The 17,941-nt window shown below is 36.3% G+C and overlaps 1 protein-coding gene across 1 annotated transcript; it reads left to right on the top strand.

The window, feature by feature from the left end:
* The first annotated feature begins 699 nt into the window (after window positions 1–699).
* LOC137386998 (uncharacterized) lies at window positions 700–10,278 on the top strand. The gene is made up of 4 exons (XM_068073270.1): window positions 700–1,238; window positions 1,347–1,533; window positions 7,946–8,003; window positions 8,107–10,278. The coding sequence occupies exons 1-4, from the start codon at window positions 700–702 to the stop codon at window positions 9,951–9,953; spliced, it is 2,631 nt and encodes an 876-aa protein (XP_067929371.1). The 3' UTR covers window positions 9,954–10,278.
* The last annotated feature ends 7,663 nt before the right edge of the window (window positions 10,279–17,941 follow it).

Here is a 17,941-nt window from a genome sequence, read left to right on the forward strand (position 1 = left end):
TAACTAACTAGCCCAACTAAATTTTTTTTGATGAGTGTGTTAAATATAATTATATTACAGATAGAAAATATTGCATTTTTATACATTTCATCCGCCAAACAGCAATTGCAGCAGCGATTAACAGACAAATTTTAGAAAAAAGATGCTCTATTTCGAAAGACAAGTTATCCATCAAAAAGAGGAAAGCCTGAACTCTTATCAACAGATCACAGATTGTTCTACGATAGGACCTGAACTACATCTTACCTTCTTTGCGATCATCAGATTTGTGGTAACAGTTGCTCAGCTATTGGAGAAACACTCTGTACATGTAAGATTTCTAACATGGCTTACACATATGCCAAATGAATAAAAAAGATCACTTCAATATGGTCGATCAACTAACATGGGTCATTAGCAAAAATCACCAAACGAAGTCAGCTTGTGGTGGACTACAGCGATGCTGCATAGTGTGCTGGAACGAAAAGAGGCACCAAAGAAGTACATGAGTTAGATGAACTTTTAAACGAAGCCAGATGGATGAGAGATAGCAACTGGGTAAAAAAGTCAAACCTATGAGTCTGCACAGTTGCTCAGTATCCAGAAAACCACAATCCAGCTATACCTCTAACTCTACAGAAAGAACTTGACCAGAAAACCCACAGAGAATATCTGAGTTACATTAACAATGATCTGACAACAGAAGAGCGAGAATCAGTGATGGTTGATGAAGGACAAAGGAGAAGAACATTCCAGACACAATGGCCACATGATGGAACACTATCCGGAACCAAAATGGCTGAAGCTGGAATTTACTACCTCGAAGAGGGAGACCAAGTTCAGTGTGTATTTTGTAGAGGGATGCTCCGTAACTGGTCAGAACATGAGGTTCCCATGACTGAACATGCTCAATTTTTTAACTTTTGTCAATTTGTCAAAGGATTAAACTGTAGGAATCGAGAATATCGATCAAAGAAAGTAGCAAGTGAAGACATGGCCAATATAACAGTATTTGGTAATCTCACTGATGCTGAACAAAAACAACAGCAAGAAAGTGGTGCTGACAGCGGCCCATTGGGAGTTGGTACCAATCGAGCTGGCATTATAAAATATGCGCCAGATTCTGCGAGACTGAGAACTTTCCAAAGGTGGCCAGCCAGCAGCCCATTCAATGAAGAGCAAGTTTGTGAAGCAGGATTCTACTATACAGGCTTTGGTGACCAGGTTCGGTGCTTCTACTGCTTAGGAATAACCAAAGGGTGGACAACTCACAATGATCCATAGGAGGAGCACGCTCGTTGGTTTCCTAACTGTTCTTATCTGTTGAACAAGAAAGGAGCAGCATGTGTTAATCTAGTTCACCAAAGGACTCCGGACAACAAGAAATGTACAACAAAAACAAAGATGCAGAAGCGAGCTGAACAAAAGAAAAAAGCAGCCATATCTGAACAAGAGGCGATGCCAGAGATTTGTGAAAAACTTGGGCACGATAGACAGAGAGTCGCTAAAGCTCTGGCCTACAACAGCAACCATTTTGAAAGTGTAAAAGACATGGTGAATGCTGTGCATGCATTGGAAGATACTGGTGAGGAACCAATAAGGCAGGGTGAAATAACTCCAACATCATTCTGGTGCTGCTTCACATCCTCTTCAAGAACATATTCCCCCTGGACAACAGCCTGCAAATCATCAAATTGGACAACTCCAACAAAGTGAGCGACAGACTAAACATAAAGCTGGTTGTAGAATTTGTAAACTAAAGTCTACTAACTTTGTTCCAGCTACTAATGTTGGTCTTCCATGTGGACATCTTATTTACTGTGACTCATGCAAAACTGATGAGTAAAAAAAGAGTGTAATTCAGCAGGTAAAATGCCCGTAATCTGACTGCAACTCTCCTCTCGCAGGAACTATCAAAGTATTCTTTGGTTGAAAAAGAAATTATTCTGAAACAATCCCTTGTGGCATGTTCATAGCTACACCCACATATCATCAATTTAGTTTTTACTTATCGGTAAGATACAAATTTTTTGTATAGCATTATATTTTATTTTCCTCTTTTTATATACCATATTTTTAATTTCTCGTATTATGGTGCTCAATAACTTCTTTTTTTTATTTTTTTACGTTATTCTGACAATTTTAACGTCACAAATAATCAAGTTTTTACTGTTTTATCTTTCTTTTCCCAATATGTCTATTATTAATAATATATTATGTAACCGGTGCAAATTGTCCAATAATTATTTTATACATAAACTAGTTGTATTCTATTAAATAGTAAAGATATCATACAATGACGGAGCATTGTGTTTATTCCAGTTTTACAGCTATTCAGACCAGCAAGCCATTAGTTACAGAAACAAGGATGAAGCAATGTTTACTGATCGTTTTTGGGATCAATGAATAAATATTCTTGCTAATGACCATCGACAGTGGCCAGCGGTGAACACTGCTTCAAGCACATATGAAGAAAAGAAATTTTACTGTCACAACGGATATTGTCCGGGATCTCATTGATTCTCATAGAATGTTCCTGAAAAGTCAATCATTATTGCTGAACAGTCCTGCTAAGAGCTCGACTGAACAAGCGACTATTAATAGGTTGGTGCTTGCCCTGTTTATGAAAAATTATCAAGTCTTCAGGTGTAATTTGCAGAGGAAAACTGTTATACAATTCAGCAGACTAGAACACAGAGTCATCAGAGATGAGTATTAATCATGCCTGTTAAGTTACTCAGACCAGAGTTCACTTCTAATCTTTTGCCATAAATCTACCATTCATTTCCATTTATTTATAGTGTGAGCTCAAAGTTTCCGTTAAGAAGATAGAAGTTTGATTGTCTCGAATATTTGATGGGTATTGTTAATTATCGTGTCAAATCCATTGCTGAACAAATATGTAGTGCTTTTGCCAATATTGAATGCTTTAGATAAATACCAGCCAATGACCTCTACAATGTTATCATCTAATCTCACATTTCACAAAATTTTACCAAAATAGGCCAAAGAGTATGTATTTAGTACCTGGTAGATATCAACTAGTAGGAACGAACAGCTTTTTTCAAGTATTTTGAAAAACTGATCAGAAACATGATCACAACTGATTATAGTGGCATAGATAATACTCTCTATTCTGTAGGTTTGTAAATATAGTGAGCCTTGTAAACTCCAAATCTTAGTCCAAATAATTTAAAGAACATCGCTAGGTTTGGCTCATCTCTGCAAGATATCACACACTCTAACATTACTCAGATACATGTATATATATATATGTATATATATATATATATATTCATTCATTGATCCCAAAAACGATCAGTGAACATTGCTTCATCCTTGTTTCTGTAACTAATGGCTTGCTGGTCTGAATAGCTGTAACTACTGGAATAAACACAATGCTCCATCATTGTTTGATATCATACCTCTTTAATAGAATACAACTAGTTTATGTATAAAATATTTATTGGACAATTTGCACCGGAGAATATCTATATTATTATATCTGTATTATATATATATATATTATATATATTATATATATATTATATATATATAATATATATATATTATATATATTATATATATATCACCATGGTAAGAGGCTAGAATAAGAGTTAGCTATTGATGAGACTCCGGTGCGTGACTTTCAGCTTGTTAGACAAATCATCCGTCTTTAAAAAAACATGGATACGATGTGCAATGCAAAGGATGGTGAGATTTAAATGCACATAGTACCGGTAATTTACAAGGGACACAACTGTTTTAGCTGTCAATAGATGTCTGCTTGGCCGCTGTTTACGCTTTTTTACGTTTTCCATTGGGCTTTCCCAACACTTGGAAACCCAGAATAACAACTGTGTTGATCATTCTATATGACTGTGTAAAATTCCAGGGATTTTCCATTATCTCCTGTTTACATAATCACATTCACGGAGACTGCTTTAACAATCATTTTTCTTCTGTACTAATAAATGATACCACTCATGATCAGTATGAGTCGCGTCCTCATGTTTCATCATTGAAACTACCAAACATCATTCCTGATACAAGCTCTTGTCTTTTTAGCTATACTGAAACTTCTACACTATAGAAATGTTATGTTATACAAACAGTAAAATACATGTAAATTGTCTAATCTGTTCCAAGGTATTCCCCAATTCATTGCTTTGGCATTTTAAAAAGAGAAAGTCTAAACTCACCTTTCTGATTTACTGGCTGTATAGTAGCTGTGGTGTTATTGATTTGTATCTACAACTATTCGCTTTTTCCTCATCACTTTCACTTGGTTTAGTGTCCATGATTACGATAATACTACCTTGAGGGGATCACACAAATTCAATATTAGTTTAAATCGGTTTGGCACTTTTTCCAGACACTTTTTTAGACAAAAAAATTGTATATGTCTAAAATAAAGTAAAACAAAAATATATCTTTACCATAATAAAAAATGTGTCTGTCTGTCCATCTATTTGTCCCCATAGTAAGAGGCTAGAATAAGAGTTAGCTATTGATGAGACTCCGGTGAGTGACATTCAGCTTGTTAGACCAATCAGCCGTCTTTAAGTATTTCTGAATAATTGTGCAGCTACCTGTTCTCTGTGATTTATCGGCACACCTGACGATCTTTGACAACGCAAGAGACTGCCTGGGTACTAGTATATACTATAGAGATACCCCCCTATATTTTATTTTCCCTTCAAAGGGCGGCAAGAGAGAAAATGATGTTTTTAAGGCCAACTATGAGACTTTTGTTATTCAAATCGAAATTTGAGAACTTGCACCGACTTCCCTCTTACGTTGTAAAAATTTTTTTATGTAATACAAAGCAAAACCACATAAATTCTTAACGTTTTGAGGAATTTATGCACAAGGGAGTTTAGGTTATAGGAGCGTCTGCTGTATTGCAGTTGAGCAGGAACCCAGCAGGTGAATAGGTCATTAGGTCAACTCTTATAGATTAAACCTTAATGTCAACTTATAATCATCACAATCAAAACAGATCAAATAATTATAATCATCACAAGTTTGAGATCGAGAAATTAAAATATGAAACAATTGTTTCACCAACTGATGAGCAAATTTCTCAAAATACTATTACAAATTTTTATTGAAAAGACTAGATTATGGCAGCAAGACATTATTTTTGGCTTGAAAAATTATAGTGAATAGGAAAAGTTGTGATTAGTCACTTACATTGCTGAAATTTATTCCAAAATTTTATCATTTTAATACTGAGGAGAAATTTCAAGATGGCTACTAGCTGGCTCGAAGTACTGCCACTTCACCGCTATGGCAGTCTAACAATACGAGAGTTGTGTATAGCTCAGCCAATCAAGGCCTCTAAATATACTTGGCCATGGCAACTCACGCGTGCTGAGAAAGAACTCACTTATGCACAAGTACTTCTACCAAACCAACTAAAACATTGGATGTCTTTGCTATTCACAAATGACAGGCAGTGTGAATAAGTGGAATGGGTTGAAAATAGGAACAAGGAAGTTAGGATATTGAATAGCGTATTATGGCAACATGTTGATGAGCAACTTATTGACACATACAACATTTGAATGAAATCTGGTTATTCACTTGCGGTAGTTGTTGATTCGATGGTAAGAGAACTCGTGTACTAAAAGCTTCTACATACACAACTTCTATATATACAGTGAAACACGGATAACTCAAACTTCAAGGGACCGAGCAAAAGTGTTCGAGTTATTAGAGCGTTCAAGTTATCAGGACAGTCATAAATGCACGTATTTATCAGTAGATACATGTGCATATACAAACTATATATCAATCAAAAGCATAGATTGCTTGTTGCAAGTTAAAGGGTCTCTCGTGTGAAGTTTTAAATATTTTTAATCAGAAAGTATAGATATTTTTTTATCACTTGAGATTTGTTTGTTGCTTTAGGTGATGTGACTGCCAGGACGTTCTCAGATTAAAATTGGCAAAGCTTGATCGCGGTTAAAACGCTTAAAAAAATAAATACGTATTTTTTTACCGAGCGTTTTAACCAAGATCAATTTTGCAGTAAGTCAGTTATTACAAAACTGCTTTACTATTAAAAACCCATTATCAATTTTGCCGATATTACTTTAAAGTTATCCAAATTTTACCTCGCTTTTCTTGCATTCTTAGGGTTTTCTTTGCATTCTGAGGGCTTATCGCTAAGGGGACGTTTGGTAAAATTTGATTTTTGCAAACCTTTAGAAAAGTCGTTAATGAAAATATTTGCCGATGTTGGTAATAACGAGGCCTAAGAACTACTAAAAGTCGATGTTTATCTCTATGGCTTAGAATAAAGTGATATTCTAAAGCGATAGTAACAACCGTTTTGGTAGCCGTTTGGCAAAAAACTGTTCGAGTTAACGGATTTCCGGTCGAGTTATCTAAAGCCATTTATCATTGCGTGGGAACGGACCAAGCAAATCCATTCGAGTTAACCATGTGTTCGATATATCCGAGGGCGATTTATCCGAGTTTCACTGTATATATATACATGTATATATACTAGCTGTGTCACCCGGCATTGCCCGTGTAATAGAAGAGTCTTTGGACAGAAAACCGATTTGTATTTAACGTATAACAACATTTGCCATTCCAACTTTCAAACTACATATCATGAGAGAAGTGTGTCGTGCAGTTGAAATAAATTAAGAGAAAAATGAAAACAACTGTAAAGGTTTTAAAACTTTGTCAAACAACTGTACCTTTCAAGCTAGTAGCCTGGCATATTGCCAATGGAAAACTCCACTAAGCTAGTTAATAAGGTTAGGCTTCCAATGACGGTAAGCCATGACTTTGAGTCTGTATTGTTGTCCAGCTCAGCTGTTCTAAAAATAGCTATAGGTGGATTTCCAAAGGACGGACTTTGAGAAATATATATATATATATATATAGATACTAGCTGTGTCACCCGGTGTTGCCTGTGTAAAGAGTCTTTGGAAAGAAAATTGATTTGTATTTAACGTATAACAACATTTGCCATTCCAACTTTCAAACTACATATCATGAGAGAAGTATGTCGTGCAGTTGAAATAAATTAAGAGAAAAATAAAAACAACTATAAAGGTTTTAAAACTTTGTCAAACAACTGTACCTTTCAAGCTAGTAGCCTGGCATATTTCCAATGGAAAACTCCACCAAGTTAGTTAATAAGGTTAAGCTTTCAATGACGATAAGCCATGATTTACCATTCTGCATTGTTGTCAAGCTCCATTGTTCTAATAATAGCTATAGCCGGAAAACCAACAGATATACAGATATACAATGACATACAGACGGAATTTGAGAAATATATATAGTATATATATATTTGATCATGTATATATATAATATATATATATATATATGTATATATATACATATAATTATATATATGATAAGATAGTAAGATTAATACATCACAGAAATGAGCAATCACACACTCATAGCATAGTCAAATGCAGGAATGATCAATCATTGGTGTTGTGTAGATGTCATCTTGTAAGGGACTTCCTTGCATTAACCACACAACAATGCAGTACATCCAGAAGGCTCTTTTGAGTATTTGGAAGTTGCTGGCAACTGTAAGATTACTGTTCAAAGAGAGTTATGATGTTGATAGAGAGTGTACTAAGTTAAGTCTGCTAAGACAACCATAAACTCTGCTAACATGCATCCAATACAGCCTGTTAGCTCAAACAATTAGTCTAATATTGGTAAAGGTGTTGTTAAAGGAGTGACAGCAAGGTCTAGAGTAAGTCTATTTACAGGCGGTCCATTACAATAGAGCAGTTCACGTGATGGGAAGCAGGTGACCTTCTACTAATAGCACTGACACTGTAGGACAAGTACTACGTGACAGAGAATTCAATAAACATGATTTATTGGGTCACGCAACTAGACCGATGGCTATATATATACATAGCGGATAAGTATATATAAAACCGCTCTGCTGTGTTGGTGTAAACAACACCAGTTGACTTCATCAGAGATACATCAAGAAATTCAGAGCTGTCTGGAAATTGCAAATACAGGCAAGCAAAACTGCCCAACTGTAGTTAGGGTTTGAACTGGTACAGTGATTACTCTTGCTTGATGAGTATGTTAACTATAATTATGAATCTAACCAAATTACAGGGAGAAGAAATTGCATTGATATACATTTCATCCTTCAAACAGCCTTTACAGCAGCAATTGAGCAACGAACTCTACGAAAAGAGATGCTCTATTTTGAGAGACAAGTTATTCATCAAAGAGAGCAAAGCCTGAATTCCTACCAATGGACCACAGATTGTTTTACCATAGGACTTGATTTACCTCTCACCTTCTTTGCGATCATCAGATTTGTGGTAACAGTTGCTCAGCTGTTGGGAAAATATTCTGCAAATGTAAGATGTCTAACATGGTTTGTACATCTGTCAAATAGAATAAAGAAGATCGCTTCAATATGGCCAATAAACCAACATGGGTCATCAGCAAAGATCTCCAAACAAAGTCAGCTTGTGGTGGACTACAGCCATACTGCACAGTATGCTAGTACAAAAGAAATCAGCAAAGAAGTTGATGAGCCAGATGAACTTTTTAATGAAACCAGATGGATGAGAAACAGTAACTGGGTAAAGAAACCAAACTTATGGGTTTGCACAGCTGCTCAGTATCCAGAGAACCACAATCCAGCTATACCTCTAACTCTACAGAAAGAACTTGACCAGAAAACTCCCAAAGAATACCTATGTTACATTAACAATGATCTGACAACAGAAGAGCGAGAATCATTAATGGTTGATGAAGGACAGAGGAGAAGAACATTCCAGATAAAGTGGCCACATTATGGAACACTATCTGGTACAAAGATGGCTGAAGCTGGATTTTACTACCTTGGAGAAGGAGACCAAGTTCAGTGTGCATTTTGTAGAGGAAGGCTTCGTAACTGGTCACAGCATGAGGTTCCCATGACTGAGCATGCTCGACTTTTTAACTTTTGTCAATTTGTCAAAGGATTAAACTGTGGGAATCGAGAATATCGATCAAAGAAAATAGCGAGTGAAGACATGGCCAATATAACAGTATTTGGTAATCTCACTGATGCTGAACAAAAACAACAGCAAGAAAGTGGTACAGACAGCGGCCCATTGGGGATCTGTACCAACCGAGCTGCCGTTATAAAGTATGCTCCAGATTCTGTGAGACTGAGAACTTTCCAGAGATGGCCAGCCAGCAGCCCCCTCACTGGAGAGCAAGTTTGTGAAGCAGGATTCTATTATACAGGCTTTGATGACCAGGTTCGGTGCTTCTACTGCTTAGGAGGGATCAAAGGATGGACAGCTCATGATGAACCATGGGAGGAACATGCTCGTTGGTTTCCTGACTGTTCTTATCTGCTAAACAAGAAAGGGATAGAGTATGTTGATCTGGTTTACCAAAGGACTCCAGACAACAAGAAATGTACGACAAAAACAAAACTGCAGAAACGAGCTGAATGGAAGAAAAAAGCAGCCATATCTGAACAAGAGGCGATGCCAGAGATTTGTGAAAAACTGGGTCATGATAGACAGACAATCGCTAAAGCTCTGGCAGCTAACAACCAATTTGAAAGTGTAAAAGACATGGTGAATGCTGTGCATGCATTGGAAGATGCTGGCGAAGAACCAATAAGGCAGGGTGAAATAACTCCAAAATCTGGTGCTGCTTCACATCCTCTTCAAGAACATAATCCACCTGCACAACAGCCTACAGATCAACAGCTTGGACAACTCCAACAAAGTGAGCGACGGACTAAACATAAAGCCGGTTGTAGAATTTGTGAACTAAAGACTACTAACTTTGTACCAGCTACTAATGTTGGACTTCCATGTGGACACCTTATTTACTGTGACTCATGCAAAACTGATGAGTCAAAAAAGAGTGTAATTCAGCTGATAAAATGCCCGTATTCTGGCTGCAACTCCCCTCTTGCAGGGACTATCAAAGTATTCTATGCTTGAAAGAGAAGTTATTCTGAAACAATCTCTCATGGTATGCCCATATATGCTATACCCATTTATCATCAATTTGGTTTTTACTTACTTATAAAATACAAATGTTTTGTTTATCTTTATATTTAATTTTCTTTTTTTAATATTTTTTAATTTATTGTATTTTACTGCTCAATAACTTCCTGTTTCAATTTTTTTACATAATTCTGACAATTTTAACGTCACAAATAGTTAAAGTTTTTCCAGTATGCCTATCATTAGTATTATATTACATGTACATGTATGTAACCGGTGCCAATTGTCAAATAAATACAAAAATGGAACATTGTGTTTATTCCAGTTGTTACAGCTATTCAGACCAGCAAGCCATTAGTTACAGAAACAAGGATGAAGCAATGTTCACTGATCGTTTTTGGGCTCAAAGAATGAATATTCTTGTCACTGAACATCGTCAGTGGTCAGCGGGAAACACTGCTTAAAGCGCATATGAAAAAAAGAAATTTTACTGTCACAATGGATATTGTCCGGGGTCTCCTTGATTCTCATAGTATGCTCCTGAAAAGCCAATCATTATTGCTGAACAGTCCTGCTAATAGCTCGACTGAACAAGCGACTATTGATAGGATAGTGGTTGCCCTGCTAATGAAAAATTATCAAGTCTTCAGGTGTAATTTGCAGAGGAAAACTGTTATACAATTCTGCAGACTAGAACACAGAGTCATCAGAGATGAGTATTAATCATGCCTGTTAAGTTACTCAGACCAGAGTTCACTTCTAATCTTTTGCCATAAATCTACCATTCATTTCATTTACACAGATATGAGCATTTAAAATGAGTTGTCTACACTCGTCTTAATGGAGATGCTGTGTCAAGGAAGCCACGCTTCAGTTGAACCAAAGCTTTTGGCTTTGGTGGTTTTAGTCGGAAGGAATAAACCAATAAAATCAACTGAACAACTTCTCTCTCACTCTCATTTAATCAGTTGCATATAAGCTCATCTTTGATTGGACAATGCATTACTAACAAATCCAATATTTACTATAATTTTTGACAAATGAACGATTCAGTCGTAAATTTGGAATACAATAAAGGAAGTGCTTGACAATAGAACAGCAGCCATAATTGAATAAGAGAAGATAAAAACAGATTTATGAAAAACTTGGTCATGATACACACACAATCACTAAAGCTCTGACCGATTAAATGAAGAATGCTCTGACGATAGGACAGAAAATAACAAAAATAATGTTAATGTTTTTTATTTCAGGCTGGATTCGCCGGACTGCTCTTTGCAAGCGTCAGTCGGGTTGGATACATAATTAGCATTTGGCAGCATGTGTACATGTCCAAGATCAGCAGACATGCTGCCAGTAGAACCGACACTGTTTCATCATCGGTTTCATCATAGAACCAGGCTTTATACAGAGACTGTCTGTGTTGACATTTAAACTAAAATAAATATATTTGATAATTCCAATACATACATTTTCAAAAGCATCACATCATGTAGATGTTTAATTTACTCAAAAACCTTCAAGGGCTAATAATAAACTCTAATACATGCATAAGCTTAACTCAGGAGTGAGCGTACAACATATCAGGATATCCAGTCTCAGTAGTGAGTCTACACCATATCAGGAAATCCAATCTCTGTATTAAGTCTACAATATATCAGGATATCCAGTCTCAGTAGTGAGTCTACCACATATCAGGATAATCAGTCTCAGTAGTGAGTCTACAATATATCAGGATAATCAGTCTCATGTAGTGAGTCTACAATATATCAGGATAATCAGTCTCAGTAGTGAGTCTACAACATATCAGGATAATCAGTCTCAGTAGTGAGTCTACAACATATCAGGATATCCAGTTCATAAATGATGACTGGCAAGACACCACTTGGAAGCTGACGTTCTAGAAACAAGAAAATAGAAACTCCAAGCAGTAATTTCCGCTTGTAACAATAAATCATGCGTTCCAAAAACTTCTCTTTTTTGGATTTTTTATATGTCATCTGTCAGACGTGTTTGTTATAAGGGAACTGATAAGGATCCAATAAGTTAAACTGTGCTCACAAGCAATTCGATTAACATTCTTATGATACAAATAAGTTAGCCTCTACATTTTAAGCCAAACTTAAGAGTGAGTCTACAACATATCAGGATAATCAGTCTTAAATTATCATGAATGAAAGGCAGTGCACCATGTACCATGAATTTAATGTGTTCAATGTTTTCAGCTTCGTAAATGGCACCATAAAATCTATCTACATGTAGATGTCCAGCACACTTGCGAAGCTACACCAAGCTTGAACTTACTTTTATACAAACACGTCAACAGCTACATTCAAGACTTTGATGAGGCAGAGCTCTAAATTTTCTTACAGAATCGCGTTACATAGGTTTTATCAGCAACTTTTTATCATTTACTCTAAAGTTGATTTAATCTAAAATGCATTTACTCTAAAGTTGGTTTGTGGTAAACAGGATGTCACAAAAGCCTTAAGAGGTGAGCCTATTGAATTCGAGAATAAAGTGAAACTGACAGAAGGAAAGCGGAAAGTCCTGGCTGAGTGAAGGTAAACTGATATCAAATGTTGGTATCAAGTTTTAGTAAACATGTTGCTGTCTTTTTCCTTCTGCTTTCCTTTTAGTGTGTTTCATTTCATGGTAAATAAATACATCTATTAAAAACAATGGATAGTATGTTGACAGAGTCTACATTACTGTTTTCTCACAAAAACTCTCAAGCCATTCCGCCTGCTTTACTAACATAGAATAAGATAAGAATAAATGAACCCTGTAACACTTTCTGTTGGTCAAAACCTAAGTTTCATAACTCAAAATTGTGTTACCTAATTTAGTTATATCGTTTCACAATTTATCACTGCTGATTAATTTTTTTTGATTTGCTCGTCGGAAGTGATGGAGTCCAATTAGATTAATGCTAAAAACAATAAAATCGTCTGTTTTGTTTCTATGTGATACTTCATTAGAACTTTAAACTCGAATTTGTTGCTCTACCAAATCTCACACAGATTGCCAAAATTCCAAAAAGGCTCTAGTTAGTTTATTCACTGGTGAGGTCATCATATCCTCTTTAAAAAGATGCACCATACAGGAAGTGTTCTGTAATGGTTTTGAGTGAGCTCAGCTTTTAGTACACGAGTTCTCTATACCATCGAATCAACAACTACCGCAAGTGAATAACCAGATTTCATTCAAATGTTGTATGTGTCAATAAGTTGCTTATCAACATGTTGCCGTAATAAGCTATCCAATATCAGAACTTCCTTGTCCCTATTTTCAACCCATTCCACTTAGCCTGGGCATGGCTCTCGTGGGAGATTGGGAGAGAAAGCCTGGGACACATAGCGGAAAAAAGGTAAGATAACTTCTGCAAAACGAGCGACATATGTTACATATGACGCTAAGACTGATTCTAATGAAAGCGTGTCGATAGATTCAGATCTCACGATGTATTAGATGTGGCGCATTTAAAAGCCTATCGTCACGGTAACGTGACTTGATCTAGTGAAAGGCCCTATGTTTTTGATAGGCTGGGTAGTTATGTAATACCCCGTTTGATAACAAAACGATAAGAACCATAGGTTACTATTCTCTTGCGTTTTCACGTTTGCAGTTTCATTTCATATACTGATAAAAAATGGAGCGATTCAAAATTCATCTATCAGAGCTAGGCATAGTCACGCTGAGACCAAAACAGTCTCAAGCTTTGCAACATATTATCGCAGGTTTTGACTAATTTATAGTTCTTCCTACTGGCTTTGGAAAGAGTATTTGCTTTCAGATGACACCCAGACCTGCCAACCCAAGAGTGGGGCAATGCGTGAGATTTGGTTTTGGGCAATTGATGTATCAATGATAGTATATATGAAATTGTGGAAATTGGGGCAAAAATCTCACGCATTTTCATTTTTTCTTTGGGGTGATTGCGTGAGTCTCACGCCCAATGCGTGAGAGTTGGCAGGTATGATGATACCGTTTTGCAGTGGTAGGTCCGAGTTGTTCATAATAACTGTCACGAGTAATCACAATACTCAGGAGTAAAATAGAACTGAGATTACTTTTTCCTAGATAAACTTTTCTTTATTAGCGGCGTACGATTCATTTTTGTTGTTCTATTGCTATTCGTTTGTATTGTTATTGTGAAAATCTTTTATTCAATTGATTTAATTTTTGATTACAATTAAATCAAAACCGAATTAATTAAACATATAAAATAATATAACTCCCGTGATTTATTATGCAACCAACATTTCATACTTACCAACCAGCGTTTGTTTGCTGCCAATTCAGATTAAAAATACATGTACATGTAATACATAATACTCGCGAAGATCATAAAAAAAGACTGTCACTCGATACTCCTACGGAAATAACGATTGTGATATTAGCGACTGCAGAAGTCGACTTTTAGAGTTGTCTTCCTCGCGTGTTGCAATGTGTCCCAGGCTCTCTCTCCCAATCCCCCACGAGAGCCATGCCCAGGCTACATTCCACTTATTCACACTGCCTGTCATTTGTGAATAGCAAAGACATCCAATGTTTGAGTTGGTTTGGTAGAAGTACTTGTGCATAAGCAGGTTCTTTCCCAGCATGTATAGGCTGTCATAGTCAAGTATATTTAGAGGCCTTGATTGGCTGAGCTATACACAACTCTTGTGTTGTTAGACTGCCATAGCGGTGAAGTGGCAGTACTTCGAGCCAGCTAGTAGCCATCTTGAAATTTCTCCTCAGTATTAAAATGATAAAATTTTGGAATAAATTTCAGCAATGTAAGTGACTAATCGCAACTTTTCTTATTCTCTATAATTTTTCAAGCCAAAAATATTGTCTTGCTGTCATAATCTAGTCTTTTCAATAAAAATTTGTAATAATATTTTGAGAAATTTGCTCATCATTTGGTGAAACAATTGTTTCATATTTTAATTTTTCGAGCTCAAACTTGTGATGATTATAATTATTTGATCTGTTTTGATTGTGATGATTACAAGTTAACATTAAGGTTTAATCTATGAGAGTTGACCTAATGACCTATTCACCTGCTGGCCTAATGACCTATTCACCTGCTGGGTTCCTGCTCAACTGCAATACAGCAGACGCTCCTATAACCTAAACCTTGTACATAAATTCCACAAAATGTTAAGAATTTATGTGGTTTTGCTTTGTATTACATAAAACATTTTTTATCATATAAGAGGGAAGTCGGTGCAAGCTCTCAAATTCGATTTGAATAACAAGAGTTTCATAGTTGACCTTAAAATATCATTTTCTCTTTTGCTGCACTCGGAAGAGAAAATAACATATAGGGGGGTATCTCTATAGTATATACTAGTACCCAGGCAGTCTCTTGCGTTGTCAAAGATCATCAGGTGTGCCAATAAATCACAGAGAATAGGTAGCTGCACAATTATTCAGAAATACTTAAAGAAGGCTGATTGGTCTAACAAGCTGAATGTCACGTGACGGAGTCTCATCCCAAACTAACCTTTAACTTAGCCTCTTACCCTGGCTACGGATAGGCGGACAGACATTTGTTTTTTTGTTATTGACATTTTGTTATTATAGTAGAGATATATTTTTGTTTTACTTTATTTTAGGCATATCCAATTTTTTTATTTTTTGAAGCATAGGTTTTGCTGTCTGGAAAATGTGCAAAATTTGATTTACACTAACGTTGAAGGTGTGCCATCTCCTTAACATAAAATTGCCGTAATCATGGACACTAAACCAAGTGAAAGTGATGAGGAAAAGGAGAATAATTGTAGATACAAATCAATAATATCACAGTTACTAAACAGTCAGTAAATTAAAAAGGTCAGTTTAGACTTTCTCTTTTTAAAATGCCAAAGCGATGAATTGGGGAAGACCTTGGAACAGATTAGACATTTTACATGTATTTTACTGTTTGTATAACATAACATTTCTATAGTGTAGAAGTTTCAGTATAGCTGAAAAGACCAGAGCTTGTATCAGGAATGATGTTTGGTAGTCTCAATGAATGAAACAGGAGGAAATGACTCATACTGATCATGAGTGGTATCATTTGTTACTACAGAAGACAAATGATTGTTAAAGCAGCCTCCGTGAATGTGATTATGTAAACAGGAGATAGTGGAAAATCCCTGGAATATTATACAGTCATATAGAATGATCAACGCAGTTGTTATTCTGGATTTCCAAGTGTTGGGAAAGTCCAATGGAAAATGTACAAAAAGCGTAAACAGCGACCAAGCAGACATCTTTTGACTGCTAAGACAGTTGTGACCTTACTAAATTACTGGTACTATGTGCATTTAAAGGTCACCATCTTTGCAATGCACGTCGTATCTATATTTTGAATGCATTCAAATGCAGTTTGGTCAAACAGAGACTTGAGATTATATATTTGTTCAGTGTCCAATCAAAGAGCAAGCATGCCAGGCAAAGTATCAAACAATGCTCAAAATCTTTCAGCATGTTAGAATGTATATGAACAATCTGAAGTACATGTAACAACCATGCATATGCATATCATTGTGAATGACCACTAAACATAACAAATTAATATTAACTTACCATAAATTGTACTTCCAGTTTTTACTGTATCCATACAGATACAGACATTTAAAGCAGAAGGCAGCTGCCCGCCTCTGACATCACAGAGGTTCAGTAAAAGCAAGCTTACATAAACATCAGCATATAGCAGCCAGGTTAATGGAAAAATCACACACCGAGGAATACTTACAATACTAAACCTTCTATCAACCTATCATGTTCTTCTAGTGCGAGCTACTCTTACTACCTGCTGGTCTTGCCAGTAATAACACAGGACTACTCGTACTACTTGTCAGTCCTGTCAATAGCAACACAGAGCTACTCTTACTACCTGCTGGTCTTGCGAGTACTAACGCAGAGCTACTCGTACTACCTGTTGGTCCTGTCAGTAATAACACAGGACTACTCGTACTACTTGTCAGTCCTGTCAATAGTAACACAGAGCTACTCTTACTACCTGCTGGTCCAGTCAATAGTAACACAGAGCTATTCATACTACCTGTTGGTCTTGTCAATAGTAACACAGAGCTACTCATACTGCTAGTTGGTCTTGTCAGTAGTAACACAGAGCTACTCATACTACTTGTTGGTCCTGTCAGTAGTAACACAGAGTTACTCATACTACCTCATGGACCTGCCAGTAGTAACACAGAGCTACTCATATATACTTCCTGCTGGTTCTGTCAGTAGTAACACAGAGCGACTCGTACTACTTGTTGGTCCTATCAGTAGTAACAAATAGCTACTCATACTACCTGTTGGTCCTGTCAATAGTAACGCAGAGCTACTAGGACTACCTGTTGGTCCTGTCAGTAGTCAGTAGTCATTTGATGCACACTGCCATGCAGTTCCGATGGTATCAGGAAGGCCCTTATTAGCACAGTTTATAGAAATCAACTAGCAGATGTAGAATACTCATAGAATCACATGCCAAACATTGTAGCATATTCCTGAACAGGTTGTTCAATGTTAACTACTTTTTAAATACACTACTACAGAAACAGTAGTTTTAGCAGCCATCACTGTGTGCGAAATAATTTTTTAAAGGTTGACTTGCAACAAACTTCACATTAAAGTTATTTGATACCAACAGATTCAGCATGTCTCACTCTGTTGTGTTGAAGGTGCAAAATATGTGGAAATGTGATTACAAGCTCTTAAAAGCTCAAAAACGAACAGTTAATCACCGCCATCACGAAAACATTGAGATTGGAATCCAATTCCAAAACCGCTCGAATGGGACGAAGTTGAACAAGATGGCTTTTGTTAACACTTTCATGCCCCCTCATTCATCGAAATATTTTCACAAATATACTTCACGCGTTCAATAAAACCATGTCTATTGTCCTTACGCATGTATTTCATCATAATTGTAAAGCTGTCATTTGAGCACTGATATCTCAAAACCTACTGTATTTTTTTAACCTTAGTTCGAA

This window comes from Watersipora subatra, chromosome 2, assembly GCF_963576615.1.
Source record: "Watersipora subatra chromosome 2, tzWatSuba1.1, whole genome shotgun sequence".
Lineage (NCBI taxonomy): Eukaryota > Metazoa > Bryozoa > Gymnolaemata > Cheilostomatida > Watersiporidae > Watersipora > Watersipora subatra.

Bases quoted from the DNA above. Each gene is read 5' to 3' on its own strand.
- LOC137386998 (XM_068073270.1), top strand. From the start codon at position 700: ATGGTTGATGAAGGACAAAGGAGAAGAACATTCCAGACACAATGGCCA. The intron at 1,239-1,346 runs GTGGACAACTCA...AGTTCACCAAAG, and splicing joins TGCTTAGGAATAACCAAAGG to GACTCCGGACAACAAGAAAT. The intron at 8,004-8,106 runs GCAAGCAAAACT...ACCAAATTACAG, and splicing joins TCTGGAAATTGCAAATACAG to GGAGAAGAAATTGCATTGAT.